Source organism: Haemaphysalis longicornis, unplaced genomic scaffold (assembly GCF_048455015.1).
Source record: "Haemaphysalis longicornis isolate Haplotype H1 unplaced genomic scaffold, Haemaphysalis longicornis Haplotype H1 scaffold_1, whole genome shotgun sequence".
NCBI lineage: Eukaryota > Metazoa > Arthropoda > Arachnida > Ixodida > Ixodidae > Haemaphysalis > Haemaphysalis longicornis.
This window is the reverse complement of record NW_027526203.1, coordinates 295,634,511-295,654,644: the sequence shown is the minus strand read 5'-3', so window position 1 is coordinate 295,654,644 and position 20,134 is coordinate 295,634,511. Positions and strand designations below refer to the sequence as shown.

Here is a 20,134-nt window from a genome sequence, read left to right as displayed (position 1 = left end):
TAAAGCAATATAAATTGGGCCTTAAAGGTGTATCTTTCATTCAGCTTGAAAGATGCAGTGCAACCTGTGTACCCCTGAAGTAGTTTTGGCTTTCAAAGGAGCATGGAACAATGTTCTTAGTAGGATTGATGACTGTGCTCAGAAATTGTTAAAATAAAAAGTGATGGATGCTAACTTCATTTCATTGTACCAGTTCTCCCTTGTGGGGATTTTGCCCTTGCACTGCCTAGTGGTCACTTGTGGCTGTAGTCAGGGGCTTCAGTCAAGTGCGAATAGGTGCTGACCTGCGTGATTAGTGCTCCGAATGCTTTGGGCGTCTGTTTTTATTCACTTCAGAGGCTTGCTGTGACAGCCTGAGGCTAAGTGAATGTTTGTTTTTCTTCCGAGCAGCACGGCTACACACCACTGCATCAGGCTGCGCAGCAAGGGCACACGCTGATCATCAACCTGCTGCTTGAGCACAGAGCAGCACCCAACGCCATCACCAACGTGAGTCTGTTGTCCTTTTTGCAGGGGTGCTGTGCTTTGGAGCTGCCCTCAGTGGGCGATTGAACAATTGGTAGAGTGGCCACCTGGCTGTGCACCTTTAAGGCTTTAGCACTCATTCACAATGGTTGCCTTATCCTGGACACATAACAGCTGATCTTCAGGGTTTAGTCCTTGTTAGCGTGTTGTACTGTTGTCAAGTGTGCAGAACCAAATAGGGTCAAAGATGATACTTAGCAGGAGGCCAAAGGTTTCAGACTCGCATTTGTACGCCAGCATATATATAGGTATATTTGGTAGACATTGCAACAAACAGTACAGTGTGGTGAGCGGTACAATCTTTGTGAGGGCAGTTATGGGGTTTTATTAAAAAAAGGAGCAGGTGAGCAGAGGCTTTATTACAAAACAGACTGTGTGCAAGTTGTATCCACACAAATGTGCTGTAAGCTTCCAACTTCTTAGGGTTTGACAAAAGCTAGCTTCACTGCTCATGTGATCTAAAGCGTTAGTAAAATGCTGTTGCAAAAAGCAAAGAACCAAACAAGAGATTAAAAACTCAAAGAGAAAAGAGAAAATCTATGCTGTCATATTCTTCACGAATTCTTTTAGCCTGCAGTAAAAACGGCTCACCAGAAAATATTAAAAATTTCACACACAAAAAAAAACAATTTCAGAAGGAAGCTTTTTTTTGCCTAGGCTTAAATCCTGCTACGCTAGTACTGTTTAGTTTGCTAATGTCGTCAGTACATGGGAACAGAGAAGGCACTGATGTGCATTATTTTTACTGAAGGGTCTGCAATGATCTGCTTACACGGTCTTTGCCAGCTAAGTTTTGTCTTTTTGTTTTTGCAGCAAGGGCAAACTGCACTGGCCATTGCCCAGCGCTTAGGCTACATATCAGTGGTGGAAACACTGAAAGTGGTGACCGAAACCATTGTGACCACAACCACGACCACTGTCACGGAAGAAAAGTACCGGGTGGTTGCCCCAGAGACCATGCATGAGACTTTCATGAGCGACTCTGAGGATGAAGCTGGTAAGCCCTAGTCATTGCTAGACTGCCCACGGTGCAATGTAGTTTACCCCCTGGTGTTGCGTGCAGGGGTGCAGAATTTCAGAATTCCTTTTCTATGGAACAGATGCCAACGCCTGTTTGCGCCAAGTTGCAAATGAATTGTTCACATGGCATGCAGCTGTGCCGAAGCAACTATGAGGTGTTATGGACATCACTGCGATAGTGGCAGAAGAGGTGCACTGATAGCTGAGGGGGGTGTCACAATTTCAAGGTAGAATAATTCGATGCAGAGTTCTTCAGTGTGGCATGTTTCGTAGCCTGGTTGCTGCGTCAGTACACAAAACCCCTAAATTTGAACCTCGATGTGCTAGAATAATTCGAGCTTGTTTTTTTCCAATTTAGGTTGCAGGGAAGTTGATGTGACTTTCCCTTCACTGTTTATTATCGCGTAAGTGAAAACCAAATACATTTAAATCTCGCCCTGATGAACTTCTATTTAATGAAATTCACAGTGTAACGAATTTTTTCATTTTCCCAGTCTTTGCTCCATCGAAAACCATGCTTTTCTTTTTTTTTCCAAGGCTTAGCAAATGAATTTTTTTAACCCTACTTTCTATGCAACGAAGTCCACACGCATTACATGTATGTACCACGAGCCCTTTGAAAAGCAGAAGTACTCTATTTTTGTGCGCGTAACCCACCTTTCCATATAACCCACACTTCAATAAGGCACCCATATGTTGCACTCACAGTGAAGAACAAAAATATCCCTGCACAGTACTTGCACATTTGACCATGTGATGCAACCTTATAGTCTTCATATAACAGAAGCACTGTGCAATTACGTTGCACTTAGTCAGATAATGAACGTGTGTACCAGTGGTTATAAAACTTCTTTTTACCAGCATGTGAAAACCACAATTAGAACCACAATCTTTAAATTAGAAAAAAAGGCTGTCAAAAACCACTTGATTACTCGTAGATAGCCGACAGGTTATAGGAAGCTCCCCTCTGAATTGTGCCAGTGGCGGCTCGTGTTATTTAATCCTTTCCGATGCTCTTACTTCTGCTCGGTGGCATCTGACTTTCAATGGTAAGCGCGCTGATGAAGATATAGGATAACCGTAGGCCATACTGAACACTGAAACTTCGCCTTCCTTTTGCTGATGTCAGCAAACCGGATAGATAGTGCAGTAGAGAGAATGCAATGATGACTGAGATGAAGCTTGCATTGCGGGACACCTTGTATTGCGGTGAAGCTGCACTTTGGGGCAGAATTCACGTATTATGGGCACCCCAACTTTTGTGTGGTTATATGCGTGAAAATGTGGTAAGTAAAAACATGAGCAGGCAGATTATCATTAGCATGTGCCCTTTCAAGTAAAAAAATTGCATGCGAACGGCACCCAAGAGCAGATCCTACTGCCGCATTGTCTGTATTGCCCTTGTGAAAATCTTTTGTCTTCGTGGGAGCACGGGAGTGTTTCAAAAGCTCCAGAGCATGCGGCTGGCCAGTCGGAAAGAGAAAGCACCAATTGGAAATAAGCTTATGAGCAGTTTAGTGTGGATGAAAGAAAACATGCATTGGCGTCGCCATGGCGTTGTCAGTGTCTACCAAATATGAAGTTTGTTCACAGCAGGCTAATCATGTACGCCATGTATGTTGGGTCTAATTACTTGCGCAAATAGCTGGAGTTTTTGTGTAATTTTGTTAGTACAATGGAACCCCGATAACGCGACTTTTAAGGGACTACGTGAAAGCGTCGTATGATCGGGGTATGGGTAAATGCCGGCCTCTTAGACGGTCTCACGCAACAGGTGGGCTAAGATCTTATTTAAGCTACTATATTTAGCATGCTCTCGCGTAATATGTGAACCCTTAACTGAAATATAAAGCTTCTAAAAATAAAACGCCAATTTTGTACCCCTTCCGCTACATGGCATCTGCGCTAACCCACTAGCCATGCACCGCGCACCACGTGACCCCCGTGCTGTCCGGCGCTATTTATAGCCCGCCAGCTCTGTGCCTTGCGCGTGCGCGAGATAAAGCCGACGTGGCCGAGTAAATTGAGAGGGGAATAGGCGAGAACGTGAAACTGCCAAGGCCAAGTGAAACGAATGATAGTACAAGGTGGCGATGGAAAAAAGGTGGCAAAGAAAGGAGTGGAGTGACAACGCGACTTTGAAAGATACTGCTAAGTAGAGAACAGAGAGAGGGGGAGAGAGAGAGAGCATTGTGAAAGGAAGAAACTTGAATCGAGCGGGTGAGGAAAGCGGGCATCGTCGTATATGTTTTCACGTTAATCGGCCTGATGGTAGCTTCAAATTCGCGGTCCCACGGGCCACTTGTCTGGACTTCGACTTCTTGCGGTTGGCACGTTGGCGTTCTGCTGCCGCGTGGGGCCGTCGATGGTTAACTCTTGCCCACCAGTACCCGCCTGCTTGCTTGCGTCTGTTCAGCAAGTGGTCTGGCCCACCTGTGGACTTTCGCACATCAAGCAGCGTCAAATGAAAGTTAAGAATATAGAAAGGTTGGGATGAGGCAGCGAACCGTTGCAAAAGACGTAAAAAACGCCTGTTTATCCCTGCCAGGGTCCGTCGTATGAAGTGGACCGCGTGCACCCAAGCATTGTATCATCGGGGTTTTTAATGCATTACTTCTATGGGGAGTTTGCCGGGACCACTGTGATACGTCGTAAGAAGCGGGTCGTCGTAATACCAGGGGACTTATCGGCGTGGTTCCACTGTATGTTACTGATAACTACCAGGAGTGTTCCAAACCTCTGTAACATCACAGTTGAACCCCTTTATCAGAGAAATGTACCGGGGAGCAGTTTCTGTCTCTTATACAAGATGTCTCTTATAAGCAGGAAACCATGCTTTCACTGACTGATCAACCCGTAGTTCAATGTGGGCACCGTACGACTAAAATAAGCTCAAAAGAATGCTACAGCATGTTGCAAAAGATTCATTCTAGTTTATGTTTGGCCCCAGAATTTATGAAATAGTTCTGAATATTTGTTTGCTTCATGACTGTATTTACGCTGTTTTTTACAACAGATTCTACAAGCTTTTTCTCCTTTCACTGTTTGCGAAAGATGAATCGTACATGTCGAGTTTACAAGCGTGATGAATAGCCAGAGTGCACAGCTTCTTCCACTGTGTGCTCTGGCTATTCATCACACTTGCAGGACTAAACACCTGCGATGCTTCTTGATGGGGGGCTACGCAAGTGGGAGAGCCCACATGCGCGATCGTGCTCCAATGCATGGCAGTAAGCTTGCATTTCCATTGGCAGGGCTTCTTGTCGTTGTTTCGTAGCTGACTGAACCACTGCGTGTTTGCTGAAGTTATAATAAATAGCGACTGCGGGCATCTGTCGTCCCCCTTTGTTTCCACAATGGAAGCAACTTCAATTAGTAACTGGTGGCACTGCGTCTGAAGTTAAAATGTCTGTTACAAGCGAGATTGTTGATTAAAGTTCAAGGATGACTTGTCCCTTATAACCAACTGTCTTCTACATCGGATGTCTGTTATAAAAGAGGTCAATTTAATGGGAAAGGCAGGGCAGCCAACCATGTAGGTGATTAGTGTCTCTTATACCCATTTGTATCTTACATCCATGTCTCTTATAACGAGGTTCGACTGTATTTGCACTGCTGAAATTTGTGAATTTCAACAGTGACATTCACAATGTAATGAAGTTTTCAGCTACAAGTAGGACTTCGTTACATTAAAGTTCGACTGTAAGGCTTGCCAAGAATAGCAGCTATTTGTAGAATTGTAGTACAAACCAGGAATATGTAGCAGATGAGTAGCAACTAAGTAGCAGTAGCAACTTGAGGACTAAGGCTAACCACTGTGTGTGTGTGCTTCTTTTTCTTCCTCTAAAAATTAGCGGAGGACAACATGCTGGGTGACCAGTCATTCCGGTACCTGACGGCTGATGAAATGAAGTCCCTTGGTGATGACTCCTTGCCTATTGATGTCACCAGAGATGAGCGCATCACGGAGTCTATTCACATCACACGGGAGCCAGGTAAGTGCGCTGGAGCAATAAAATGAATAATCCACAGTCCTTTTTTATGAGCCGGTGCATGCTGCGTAGGAAACAATTTATTGTGCACACTTCTGCAATAATTCGCTGGTTATCGTGGATGTCAGAGGATAGGAACCAGCTGAACTGTTGGCTACGCATGGGAAAGGGTGGGGTATGATTTGGCTTCACTGGCCTAACGTTACACTCTAATGTGGAATGTAATCTAATGGCACCCACAGCTTGACGTAAAGTGGGATTGACTTTGCTTGGCAGGTCATTAAGTTTAACGTTAGGGCTACCAAATTTTAAGCCTAAACATAGGCCTAACAAGGGCACTTGGCCAAGTCCCTTAGTCATGGTAATGGAGAAAAAGAAAAGGGATTATGATAATGCTTTCGTTCCCACGTCTTCAGCCGGGCATGCGTACATGTCATCTGCAACTTGAATCAAGCTCACTGATAGTGGCACATACCTGCATAGGTGTATAAAATGGCTAATAATATATATTGGCTTTATAAAATGGGTAATCAACTTGATTATTTCAATCAGTCAAGAGGTTCAATCAAAATTACTTCGAGTCAGTCACAAAGAATCTGTACGTGTACTCTGAATCCTGTGTGCATGCTTTGAAGCCTAGCAAAGTGTTGCATTTCCGCAGAGTAGTCCATACCCTGGGCAGGGGTGTTGTATTGAACAGTGCTTTATAAGCAGGAATGTATGCTGCTTTCGCACAGCATTTTGGGATTGGTGCAGCCAAACCACCTGTAATTTTTTTCGCAGTTCTTGGCGTTGGCTGTTATTGCTTAAAGCACGATACGCTGTTTATAGAAGTAATGGAGTAGAATTTTGCACCTTTAATTAAAGCTTAAATAATGCTGAGTTCATTTTACGGTTAGCCGTGATTTTCGTGTTTTACCATGTTGGGTCTTGGTTCTATCCCGACGAATGGGTCCTTTTGGAAGGACATTAATGTCAACGTTCGGAGCCACAGTTGCTGCAGGCAAGGGATTTCGGACATGCCCTCATTGTAGGGAGGTGCACTGGTTGCAAGTACCACGTAAAATTGATTTGCTTGTTAGCTGTTGTATTGTAGTATTGACGTAATCCCTGGCTTATCTGAGAGTGATTGACTGTTATGTGGTATTTTCGCACTTTTGGGTGACCCTGTACACACGCGAATGTTATTTTTCACTAATTGAATGGGTGTTAAGCTGCAATTGGTGCCTGGCATTAGGCCATGAAAAGCACAAACCAGGTAACTGGGCAGATCGTAGTTGGCAGTGCTTCCTTGTGGTAGCCACCTCTGATGGGAATGGCGTGTTGTTATCCACAGGGCACGCAGCACCTCTGACACAAGAGGAAGAGCGCTTGTCACCCACCCAGGCACACACCACAGAGGCAGTTTTTGTGGGGAACTATGCACCAGACAATGTAGACCTGTCTCGGACGCCTATTCACGCCGGGTATGTCCTGGCACCTGTTTCTCCTCTGGGCTTTGCGTTTTTGTTTTTGTTTTGGGGCCTCCTGCCGGGCGCTAAGCGACTTCGTGAATCATTGAATCTAGCTTTTCTAGTTTTGTGCCTTCAGCCTTTACAAGGGAAAGTGCAAAGTGCGAAAATTCAGGATACTGCAGTAAGTGTAAGCATGCCTTCTATGCAGCTGTTTGCATTTTAAAGAAAATGAAATCAATATTTCTGTGTTTCAAGAGAATGTTAAAAATAGATAAAGTTGTCCATGTTCTCGAAACAATGCTTACGTTATTAGGCTGCGGTTTCCAGTCTCTTTGTTCACCTGCGCATTGATAGTTACAAAATTGTTTCCTGTTAGTTTTCTTGGTTTGCTTTATCCGTAATATTTGAGGAAATGTAAAGAGGCTCGAAGTCATCTAGACAGTGGTGCATATGGAGTCTTGAAGTATGTTGAATTTAAAAGAAAACACTGTGGAAACGACGAGGAGAAAACTCATTGCTACACAAGCGCTGTGTAGTGTGAATGTTATTTTGTCTCGTCTTCACACTGTTTTCCTTCAAAGTTTCATGTACCAACTGGGTCATCCACAAACCCTTTTGCTATGTTTGGTTGTTGCTGTAAAGATTTGCACTTTCTAAAAGGGGTAACTAGCAGTTTTGTGGGTTGTGCAATGCTAAGGTGAAAATCGTTGCTAGTGCTCGTTAGTAAAAGAGGAAGGAAATAAGGAAATCGTCACTTGCGATGACCATGGCATTATTAGGTCACGACCTTCTCAGGAAGGAGCCTCAATGGCTGCCATGCACTGGTTTTCATCCAGTGGGGAGTAAAGCAAATCGGCTTGCAGATGAGTCTTTTTGACAGTTGCTTTTGTACTTTGTCTCCAATTGTTTGTTTGCCGTCTGTTGCCTATTTGTTAGTCTTTGCTTTGAGACCAAAATAGTTTGAAATCAGGCTTTGTGTTCGGATTTGCCTTCGCCAGCTTGGCATATGTTATGTCCGTTTTTCTGGACAAAATATGCAGTTCAGGCAAGGGCTGACATTTTTTTTCTCTCCGGGGGGAAATGATCACATAATCATTCTGCGCCTTTAACAACTTACAGGCTTGGGCCACTTGAATACTTAGCTGGCCACAAGCTACCACTGTAGGTTATGTACTGACAAGGCAAGCTTAAGATCATATCGTTAGAATAAGCGCACCTTGCATTGTAAGAGTAGGTGCACCTAGTGCCTTGCGTTATTTTTTTTGCCATTGTAGCTTGAAGGGATCGACAACTGAAATTTCTTGAGCATATGCTCGCTAGTGCATACGAAAGTAGAAATTTTGGGTTGTCAAGAACATGCAAATAATTCATAGTTAAACTCAAGGTCGTAATTTTATTCTGGAGCTGAAAGGGTGTAAATTGAAAGGTGGCGAGGTTCAGTGCCTAAACGTGTGATTAGAGCAATAGCTGCACCGCATCATAACCTGAACACATTTTAGCCAGTTTGAATATTAGTGACATACACTAAAAGCATACAAGCAGAAATTACGGACGGTCATGATTACCTTCCTCATATTAAATGTTTTTCAATCATAAACCTTTAAGTGCTGCTCTCTTGGCATTGAAACATGGACAATGCTAGCTACCTTCCTGCAGGCGTTTAATATTTTTTCAAGTGCCCGCTCGTTCGAGCTCGAGTTTTACAGGAAGGTCACTCTGTATGGTCTATTTATTTCAACTATTAGAGACAGCATTTACGTGGTTTGGTTTTTTACCCATCACAGCTACCTTTGGTCTCAGCTAGATTAGCTTTGTTTTCTGCACAGACTTGTGGAGCCCTCGATCGCCATAAAATTGAAATACTTTATGCAGATGGGCCCAAGAAAAAAGCAAGCACGTCTTTTGTCACAGTTTTTGTTGAAATTAAGTTGTTAAGCAGTATTTATTTGTCCTCAAGTGCAAGCAAGTTGCATTGTGGTTCAGTGTTGGGGTTGCCAGCATTGATCTTGGTGGTGGTGCAGCCTTCGTAACATCAGTTGTGCTAAAAAAATGCGCTCATAGAGGATTTACAACATTGCCAGCAAAACCACTTTGAGGTATGGTGTTCGAAGTGGCATGCTTTCATTTGGCCTAGAGAACATGCTGTCATGTCACCAAATTTCAGTTGTCGGTCCCTCTAACAGTTGCAACTCTGTTAGGCAAAGTGGTACATCAGCATTGATGTCAAAACAGCTTTTTTTCCCCATAATGGGCCATTAGGGGTTGCTTGTCTTTCAGTGGTAGCAATTTTTCCCCACAAATTTTGTTCAATGTCTGTCTTCCAATTATGGCTTTGCTTTTACAGCTGGCGCTAATTAGTGCTTCTCTATGCACTTGTGCACTCCTTTATGCATTCTATGAAAGTTGGCGGCACCAAAATATTTTAACATTCTGAAAAAGCGTTCGTGGCTTTTAGCAGTATAACTCGTAACGCAAGTGCTGCCTGTTTCCAGCCCTGACGAATGAAATGCTTGCTTTGATATGAAGCAGTAGTCTTGCCACATCCTGTGCTGTAGCATTCAGGTCGGTAGAGGCAAGAAAGGTGTTTTTCTTTGTTAAGGATTGCAGCCTGCTTAGTATAATGAATTCCCCGAAGTTTCTAGGTGGGAAAGGTAAAGGCATATGGGATGGGCTGGCATTCAACTAAATATAGCCACTACATGACCTGTGCAATTCTTGCTTTGACCGTGCTTTTTTCTGTTTAGCCTGGAGAAACCCTAAAAGTAGTGCCTAATGGAAGCAGCTCATTTCGTTCTGCTTGGGTCAGTAAAACAAATTTTGCGTCGTAGCTCGGTAACATGTATGGATTCTTATGAAACTTTCAACTCACAACTGTATTGAGCTTGGCCCATATGGCTTCTTCAGCCACTCGCAAAATATGTACACATACCTGCCATTTTGTAAGTTTTAGCATTTTGAGGTCTCTAAAAGCAATTTTCTGTCCTTGGTTTGTAACAGGGAATTAATCTCCTAAGGCCTGCTTAAGCCATTGTCTTTGAAGTGCCAGAAAGCTAAGGCAAACATAAGGAACAATGAATAGATATTTTTGATGACTTGTATTGTTCTTAATTCTCAAAGCTGAGCCAATAAGGGCTCAAATTTGTATCTTTTTCCTAACCACCCCTCCTTTTTTTTTTTTTTTCTCGGTAGGCTGCGGTGCAGAATCGTAAAATGACTTCCACATAATGGCATAAATGCCTTTAGTTCATTTTATTACTTTTCTTGAAGAATGCTACAGCTCAGGAACTATGTTGTCATGCTATAGCAGCTGCCTTGGATGTTTCATTTGGCACGTGTGGAGTCCTAGTTGTGAAATAGAGAACAAAGCACTCTCAGTCAGCCACTGCATTCATTTGTGTAGGACTGTCTACATTAAGTGAGCATACTGATCAAGAGCTCTGTGCATTCACTTGCGTAACCTCGCTGTCAACATTCAACTCAGAGTAAACTTTAGCTTCAGTGCTTAAGCACGAAGCTGAGTCTATTGATAAAGGGTTGATTTGGTCTTTGGCAGCCATAAAAGTGGGAAAAATTGGCTGACGTCTCTCTATTAGGCACAGCGTTAATGCAACGTTAAAGTCGGGCCAGTTCAAAACTACTTGCATTGTTGCATGCGAGGGCTGACTGACCATGAGAGTGCGTTGTGCTGCTTTTTCCTTCGTCTTGGTCTCCTGAGCCCGTGTCTGCTGTGTTGCAACACTCATTGTTTTTTGTGTTCTCTTGGTTGTGCCTTCTTCTCCCCCCTGATTTTGTTTTCTCCGCACACGTCTAGCTCCCTGCTTAGTTGGGACGGCGATTCCTGTTCCTCTGCCTACGTCCTGTCGCCCACAAAACGCATGTGGCGCGAAAGGTGTGCACCTCCCAGCTTTTTTTGTTTGCTTCCCCCTTTTCCCATTGGCCCCCCTTTTCTCTGAGCACCTGTTGTGTTTGCGCTTGTGTTCACTAGTGGCTCTGTTTCTCAAGCGCAACTGACACAAACATTGTTTCATTTTTTCTTCTTCTTTTTTTCCCCTTCTGATTGTTTGAAAGTCGCTGGGCTGTTAGTGTGCACCGGCATAGTAAGAGTGCCGTCGAAGTGAATAGGCAGCTGTTGTTATGCCTTAATGTGCGTTTGGGGGCAACAGTAGCAACAAATGGAGCATTACTAGTGGCGGCAAGAAAAGTACTTTTCTGTGCTTTCACACTGACTTGTTTACCCTAATTTTTGTTTTATTTAATTTATTTTTTTATTATTTTTTTTTTTTTTTTGCAAATTGCTGTTTTTTATCTGTCATACCTAATTTGACTACCGGAAAGTTCCGAGAGAACACCCTCCCCCGAAATGTTGCCGACTTTTTAGGGGCGAAATATTCCATTTACTAAAAGACCTTAAAGATTGCCCACCCCGTAAAATCGACAGTTTAGTGCCAATGAGTTGACAAAATAAACGCAAGTCATCTGTTCATGTGTTGATGCAGTCACTGATTTGTCCTTTCCGCACTTGACCCGAAAGTTCGCCCATCTCGTACTTTTTTTTTTTTTTTTTTGATATCTCCAGAGTTTTGGTTGGCGGTGCGGCCACTTTTTTGTAGTCTTTCGCACCTGACGAAAGTTCACCCATCCCGTATTTTTCACTTGATATCACTGTAATTTGGGTGGGCGTTCTTTCGGGACTTTACGGTATCACAGATTGAAGAGATACCAACTAAATGGGTGTTTTTTCTAAAGGATAGATGCGATTGCCATGAGAAACTGCAGCAGCCATTTTCAATATGTTAAATTTTCTTGTTAGGTAATTTGCTGCCACAGCCTTGGGTGTTGCTGAGGTCATCTCTGGGAATGACCCGCATTGTTGCGTATTTATTTGTGGAGTCATTATGTGTTACCTTTTTCAGCTTGCACATCAGTCAGTTCTCACTTTAGAATTTCCTGTATGCCTAGGGGTGGTGCATATTAGAGAGTATCTGTGCCTTGAATCTTTCTTTTTTTCTTTTTTTGGTGTTAGTACTACTTTTCAATGTCAGAAACCTAAGACGTTGAAAACCAAGATATCACGATTGAACAAGCGAACAGCATGGCCAGAAAATAGGTCTTCTTGCAGCGTTACTTATTTGGGGAGTTTTATGGGGTCGTGGGGAAGGTGTCGTGCCAACCTTTTCCAACTAGAAACTGCAATGATGTGTAGCTTCTATCGCTTCTTATTTTCAAAGAGAAACTGATTTTTATCTCTGGCTTTTCCATGGTGCCATGATTTTCTATCCACCTGAGCTGCACTGAACAGGGAGTGTGTTTTGTTTCCATCTCTCTATGATAACTTTTCTGGGGCAAGCGTATGAGAACTCTGCTTTAACTGCACGGCTGCACCTGCTGAACTACCTCATCACCTCACCCTCTCAATTTGTGCAAAGCATGCGTGGATGGGTTGTTGAAATGCTGGGCGAAGGGTAAACACGCTTATTTTAACCACTAAACAAGCACGTAGTGTTCGCAGTGTTTGTTGCAGAGAAAGTTGCTGGTCCACAACCTTGTGTACTGTGTGTGTGAGGTGGTGCATTTGTTACTGCCTATGTCATATCAGACCTATTGTACTTAGGGCACTTTTATATGAAGTTTAATCCAGCAAATACCTTGTCAAACTTAGCTTGTAAAGATGCATATTTACTTGTCTATTTGCTGTCATCGTTAAAGCCCACAATACTTAATTTTAAAAGTACAAGTATGTACTAGACATAAAGAAAAGATTAAGGTAATCATTTACCTGCTGAAAATGAATAACAGCAAAAGATTGTTACTAGTTTAAACAGTCAGCAATGCTAGCTGATGAATGTAAGCAAGGAAAGTCTTAAATAGGGTCAGCATTTACCTACAATAAACGACATTAGTGAAAAAAAATATGGAATCATATAATGGCTGGTGTGTGGGCCCAAGATGCTTTTAAAACAGTTCTGTGCTGCTGATACTGTGAAAAAAAAAGTCATATGCTTTGGTTAAGTCTGCTAATTTGTAGCAAGCACTTACCCAGTATAGTCGTGGTCCTGTAGTAAGCTTGATTAGCGTTGTGCGGAATTAATTACTCTGGTTGCATTGGAACGTTTCGAAACAGTTTCCGTGGGGATCAAAAATCAGGAAAAAGGAGGCTTTGAATTTTGTGGGAGCAGTATTTGAGGAGGGCACACTTAACAGCACGTTGTCACAGAGATGGAGTGACACCGAGGTCAGTAGCGACTATCGACACTCAGGTCGCAGCGTCTGTATGCAACTGCTCTTGAATGCCAACCTCACTCTGTTTACAAAAGGGGTAAGACTGCCCAAATGAACAAAAAGAAATTATGTTATAAAAGAATAACTGTATAACTACCTAAATGCAAGCAGTCTAGAACAGCTTGTGTGTTGTTGCCCATCCTGCCTGTGGCTATCGGTCAAGAAATTGCAGTCCACAAGGACAATAATTCTCAAGCACCTTTCCACAGTCATTTGAATTTTATTGGGAACTGTATCAATAACTTCACTGTACACACCAGTTCAGTGTACATTTTTTCTTTGTTACAATTGCAGCTTTACCACTTTTCTTCTGCTTCTGTCCTCTGCACACATTAATGCCTTTGGGTCATATGTTGGGGCCGGCCCAATATCACACTGCTGTTCTTTGGTCAGGCATAGAGTTTGTCCTGACAGACTATCACCATGCTAGGAACTGGTTTTCTCAGGTTAGCATGTGGTGCCATGTGGTAATATAGTTTTCCATCTTGTTGTAGATCGTTGCAGATTCTTCACTTTTCACATTAACTGCTGCTTAAGGCTGTTTCCCAGTGCATATGAGGTTCATTGTGGACTCGCAATAAGTGATACTGCAGCTCCCTCTTATGCTGAACTCCCGTTGCCAAATATTTTGAAAATTTACTCAAAATGAAATTAAGTTTTGTGACCGAATTCGGGGAAGAGGTCAACCTTATACCACCAGCCAACGGAGACAAAGCGTGTGCTGATTTCAGTCAATTTTTATCTGGGATGTGGCAAATAGCACTTTTCCTTTAGGTTACAGAGTTCCTTTAAACGTTTTGTATGCCATTATCCATGTAATGAAGAAAACATAGAACACTGGAAAATTGTAAAAAATTCTGTCTTGGGAGTACTTAATGGATTTCAATTTTCTTTTACGTAATGACATTTATATATAGGCGCTCATTTCAGCAGCTATTTGTGCAACTGTGTTTAGCAGCAACTGTACCAGGGTTACACAGACTGCCACCGCAATAAATTTCCCCTACAAGATTTCTCTATTGTGAAAAAATATTGTGCTGGCCACCTGTGCAAACACCATACTTTTGCTGTTAGGTGCACAGATCCTAAGATTAGTCATATAAACATGCCAGGTTAAGTAAGAACTATTTTGCAAAATCTTTACTGTGTTTTACAACTTCCCCTGCTGCATTCCAGTTTTGCTTTTAGCGAGGGATGCTTAAAACGGAAGCCGGTGAAGTTGTTACTAGGCAGTATGCACCAAAATATGTCACATGTTCTAGTTTGACTTTGGAACTAGTGTTTGTAGTTTTTATCCTTAACTCTTGTCTTCCAGTGGGAAATTGATCATGTCTCAGGTGTCTAAGAAAATTAATTTGTTCACCCTAAATTAGTCTCACATAGGTTGCGGCATACTAAAATGTAGATGATTGGATGCGTATTTGAACGATATCAGCCGTTAAAAACCTTCGAATAAGTAATGCAGGGAAAAAATTTTAAATGCGAAGTTATTGTGCAGACTTTTGGAAAGAAAGTGATAAAAAAATCTTTAAATTTCAGACCACACATTTTTTAGCTCTTCTGTGAGCAAGTGGCAAATTTTTTTCTTATTTTTGTTGTTGCCTTTTAAACAGTACGGTTCAAAGATCTAGGTTTTGCTCTGTCACTGGCCACGCACAAGCAGTGTGTTGACACAGTGTTCACTCTGTTGTTTCCACGTTCAAGGTGGTGCGAAGGGGGGCCTTCGGAAGCATAAGTTGCTACAAATGTCACAAGTGACTCGTCCAGTTATGCACATGTGGTCACACGAAACTGAGCTGCATTACCTGACTTTTGTGCACATGCTTATCAGTTGCAGGGAATTCTTGTGGATGAGGTGGTCGCACCTAATCCACATTTTTTGTTTGGTTCTGCGCCCAACTGGAAGACAGTCATCGAAAGCCGTTTGAAGACCGAAGGCAAAGAAGACCTGGTTGCTTTGTTGGGGGAGGGGGGGGGTGTATACGGCTTGGGCTTTCGGTGCGCGAGGGAGGGAGGGAGGCGGGGTGTGCTGGGTGTTGCATGATGTGTGTTGTGGACTACTAATGGCTGGCTGTTTGCGCTTTTCTGGCTGTTGTCTCTGGATGTGCCTAACCTGGTCATCATCTTTTTCCTCCTCGCCCCCTTTTGTGGCTGTTCTCTCCCCCTCTGCTGCACGATTCCTTGGGAACCAAAGTAGCAAGCTAAAGTGGAAGACGTAAGTGGCCCTCTGACCCTGCTGCCCTCACCACCGTTGACGCGATGTTCACCTGACATTGTTTTTGATCTGTCCCATGGCGGCTGTTTTGTGTTGACACACACCAAGCTCTTGTGCGCGCTCCACGCTGATTGTGTGGCTGGCACTGTGCTCCGTGCTGTGGCCCAGGCTTCGTGTGTAGGCAGCTTGCAGCAGAATCTTCTAGTCGTGCAATTAACATTGACGCAGCAACGGCACCTGAGCGCGCGGCAGTTCCACAAGCGTGTAATTTTTGCAGCTGAGCTTCCTGGCAAGAATTCAACCTCTGGGTGGCTAATGTCTCCGTGTTGATTGTCTTTGTTCTGATGCCCTAACATAAGTGACTGTTGTCATGGCCACAGAAAGAGCTAACCTCTAACAAAAATTACATTCTTCAGAATTTTCTTAAAAATTTCAACATGCCTTGTGGAAACTCGATAAAAGTGCATTTGCACAATGGGGTAAATGACTGTGACTAGCCTCGGGGCTACGCTTTGCCGAGCTTTTAGACAGGACGGAGAGCCAAATCTCTGAAATTTATGGTGCTTTGGAGATTTTTTCTTCTCTGATGGGGATAAAACAATGTTTGGAATAGCCATGCTTGTGTTATTGCCAGTTTTAATGTTTTGGCAGTCAAGATGAAGTAAAACTTGTACGTGTTAGTCCTTAAAGCATCAAGCACCAAGATAGGCTGGCCAACCTTGAGAGGTACGGGGATATTGTAGAAAAAAAAGCTTGCTGTGCTGGAATATTCTGCTGCAATTTCTGTTATTTTGTGGTGTGCAGCGAGTGACATAAAACAGTTGTTGAACAAATCAAGCCTAATTTGTAGGTTCAGATTTTGCTGCCTGTTTGTAAGTATTAACCAACTAACTTTCTATGTTTTGCTTGTTCGAACAACTTGCTATGGCTTCCTTAAGCAAGTATATCCAGTGCTTCTCCTGTTCAGTACAGTAAATACTAATTATTTCTTCCTGGCAGGATGGCAAAACATGATTTAATATATATAAATCATATATAAATCATATAATATATATAAATGTAAATGTATATCAGGTTCTTAAAATAGCGGAAAACACAGCAATTTATAAAATAAAAATTTTAATTTTGTGTTTTAACTGGACGAACCTGCGCCCGGTCGATAGGAGGTGCGCCCTAGTGGACGGCTCCAGAATAATGCCAACCACCTTATATATATACATTACATATACATACACACACGCACGCACACATATAAACAAAGAAAATTATTATAAAATGCAGGAGTATGAATGAAGCTCTCAAAAACCAAATCGTATTGGCGGAGTTGTCAGAATTGCTTAACATAAGTTTAGTAACATTTGTACCTACAGCATTGCAAAGATTGAAGAAACCTTAAAAAACGAGGAGCAGACTTCAGTGGAAGACATCATAGCTGAAGTTGAGAAAGAAGCACATTTTGGCAGGGCATGTAATATGGAGAGCTGAAAACAGGTGGACTACCCGGGTAAACAAACCAAGTGGCCACTGAGAAACGGGACTAGAAGTGAAAGTAGCAGTGAGCTCAATGGAAGGATGAAATAAGGAAATTTGAGAGCAAAAAATAGATTCAGGCTTGGCGAAATAGGAACTATTGAAAGTCAGTCTTCTATCCTGTAGTGGACATTAACAGGCTGGTGACGGTAATGTTGATGAGGATGATGGGGGCATATTTGTTACACGCACAGAGAGGAAAGCCAACAGTCAAGAAGGGCATAAGGGAAGTAGTTTGTCTCTTTTTTTGTGTGTGTAAAAATGAAAATTTTGAACTGTTATGAATGAAAGAAAGGGGAGAAAAATATGCACCCACAACCTTCGAGCATGCTATTGAAAGGTTGCCGGTTCAGATCTCTGGGGGGAATCCAAACCCACAACCGCCAGATAACGCATCTGGTACTGTACCAATTCAGCTACTGGGGTGACTGTTTTCCCCTCCATTTTCATGGTATGCAATTGTATCGTACACTTGGGGATTGTGTCCTGGTGGGTTCACATGCTTCTTGGGGCACACGTTTGCCACTTTCTCTCGCATGACATTTCAAAAATTTGAATTTTCATACGAAAAGAGAGTCTAGCTACTTCTCCTATGCCTTCGTTGGCGTTTTTGGCTGTGCGCTTTCCTTTCTGTGAGCATTCAACAAGCCCCTCATTTCAGATTAAAATAAGCTGTGTACATGTTAGCTGGTGGCAAAATTGAGAGGTGATTAGTAAAAGTGGGACTGCTGCCAGACCGGATATCAGCTTTGCTCTGGCCAACTGCATTGGTATTGATGCTGCCACCTTCTCCTATGTGGCAGCATCACACGGGAGCAGTCGACTGGGGCGGGGCTCAATCGTCTTTGCATGGTTCACTTTGTGCTCCTTGTGACACAGTCTTTTACATCACAAAAGAAACGAGAAACGGGGGCGAGAAGCGGCAAGTTATGGTTATTTATGACCACGCAAGCCATCGTTTGTCAATCAGAAGCTGAGAGAGCTACAAAACGTGTAATCTTTCACTTGAAAGAAAAGAAGTTATTCAGCCTTCAGTGTCCGTCTTATTCACTTATAGAATGCAAAACACGAGCAAGACGTTGTATCGGGCCAAAAAATGTTTTTTTTCTTTTTTCAGAGGGTTTTGCGCTGTTGTTTCCTTGAGCTCCATGTTTCCTTTTCACTGCAAAATACGAGTGCTAGGGCTGGTAAGGCTGGTGCATTATGTAGGAGGCTTGAACCAGGGGTCCAGTATTGTTTGATGAAGGATAGGGCAGGCCTGGTGGCACTTGGGGCTGAGGCGATAAGGAATGATGCGCGAACATGGGTGGCCCCTTTTTACCTCACTATTGTAAGTGACAGTTGTCCTGATCTGATGGCAATTGGCCGGAAAAAAAGAACTTGTTCAAGTGCTTGCTAGCAATTGCACTGCCCATGCAGAAGACCAGCAATACACCAGGATTGAGGATTCCTTTTTTTTTTTTTCCAGTTTTCAGTCGTCCTTTTTTATTTAGGCCTCGTGGAATTACTTGGTTAAGAAGGCGGTGATGAAAATGTCTCGGCCTGTTGAATTACAGTTGAACCTCGGTATAAGAGGCTAGATGTAAGAGAGAATCCGGTATAAGCGACACTATTCACCCAAATGCTTGGCCACCTTACCTTTACCATTAAATTGACCTCTTTTATAACAGACATCAGATGTGTGATAGTTGGTTATATAGGACAAGTTATCCTTGAATTTTGGTCAACACTCTCGCTTGGAACCGACATTTTAACTTTAGACGCCGTGCCACCAGTCGCCGACTGCAGTTGCATCCGTTGTGAAAACAAAGGGGGACAACAGACGCCCGCAGTCACTATTTATTATAACTTCTGCAAACACACAGTGGTTCAGTCAGCTATGAAACAACGAGAAGCCCTGCGAGCGGAAATGCAACATACAGAAGTGGTTAAAGCTTACCACCTTGTGTACGAGCGCGACCACGCATGCAGGCTACGGTGCGAGCCAAGAATACCGGGAGTGCGCCGTGGGCACTCCCAAGCTGTGTAAGACAGACAGCTACGTGTGCCAGTGCTTTTTGGCTCCAGGAGTAGAAACAAAGCTAGGGAACTGGTTGCACTGAATCATTGGGAAAATGCACATGTTGTTGCTTTGCATCACACAGAGCCCTTGGGGACCGTGGGGGTCCCCTCTTCTTTGTTTTCCTACCGTCGTCTGTCCCGCTTGGTGTGCAAGTGCCCCGCTTCGCTGCAGCGGTTTACCCGTGAGCGGCCCCTAATGGTGGCTTCCCTGTGGCCCTCAGGTTCCTTGTCAGCTTCCTGGTGGATGCGCGTGGGGGCGCCATGCGTGGCTGCCGACACTCTGGGGTCAGGGTGATCATCCCACCACGCAAGGCACAGATGCCTATGCGCATCACTTGCCGCTACCTGCGCAAGGAGAAGCTCCCTCATCCACCGCCCCTGCTTGAGGGAGAAGCCTGTGCCTCGCGCATTCTCGAGGTTGGGCCGGCAGGAGCCAAGTTCCTCGGGTGAGGGATTGCTTCTTCGCCCCAGGGAGGGCAGGGCTCCCTGTCCTGCGGCTGACCCGCTCTCTCGTCTTTGTAGACCGGTGATTCTCGAAGTTCCCCACTTTGCCTCACTGCGTGGCAAGGAGCGGGAGATCAGCATCCTGCGCAGTGACAACGGAGAGACGTGGAAGGAGCACACGCTCGAGGCTTCCGAAGAAGCTGTGCAGGAGGTGCTCAACGAAAGCTTTGAAGGAGAAGGTGGGTGGGCTGTGTTTGTATGGAAAGCGTCACACAGCTCTGTTTTGTTTGAGGAGGTTTCGCTGTGGTGTGGCCCACTAGAGCTAGACTGTCTCCAGCTGCCTGGAGGGTCAAGCGTGTGGGAATTTCGATGCAGTGGAATCCCGATAATACGTCTCTCAAGGGACTGCACAAAAGCGCCGTATTAGTGGGGTGTCGTATGACTGGGGCACGGGTCAATGCCGGCCTAGTAGACGGTCTCACGGGACATGTGGGCTAAGAACCTATTTAAACTTCTATATTCTATCAAGCAGCATCAAACGGGGATTAAGAATGAAGAAAGGTTGGCATGAGGCGGCGGAGCAGTGTAAAAGATGGAAAAAACGCCGGTTCATC

The 20,134-nt window shown here is 43.7% G+C and overlaps 1 protein-coding gene across 10 annotated transcripts in view; it reads left to right on the top strand.

Moving 5' to 3' along the window:
* The window catches only part of LOC144148417 (uncharacterized), a 203,713-nt gene that overhangs the window by 47,435 nt on the left and 136,144 nt on the right, over positions 1-20,134 (top strand). For 3 of the 10 annotated variants that reach the window (XM_077679979.1, XM_077679959.1, XM_077679956.1), the window contains exons 17-24: positions 391-489; positions 1,339-1,522; positions 5,400-5,540; positions 6,874-7,003; positions 10,803-10,880; positions 15,465-15,485; positions 19,298-19,522; positions 19,599-19,759. In XM_077679979.1, the coding sequence (XP_077536105.1) occupies positions 391-489; positions 1,339-1,522; positions 5,400-5,540; positions 6,874-7,003; positions 10,803-10,880; positions 15,465-15,485; positions 19,298-19,522; positions 19,599-19,759 (1,039 nt within the window). The remainder of the gene's footprint in view (positions 1-390; positions 490-1,338; positions 1,523-5,399; positions 5,541-6,873; positions 7,004-10,802; positions 10,881-15,464; positions 15,486-19,297; positions 19,523-19,598; positions 19,760-20,134) is intronic. The other 7 variants (XM_077680004.1, XM_077679993.1, XM_077680008.1 and 4 more) reach the window with 5 other exon arrangements.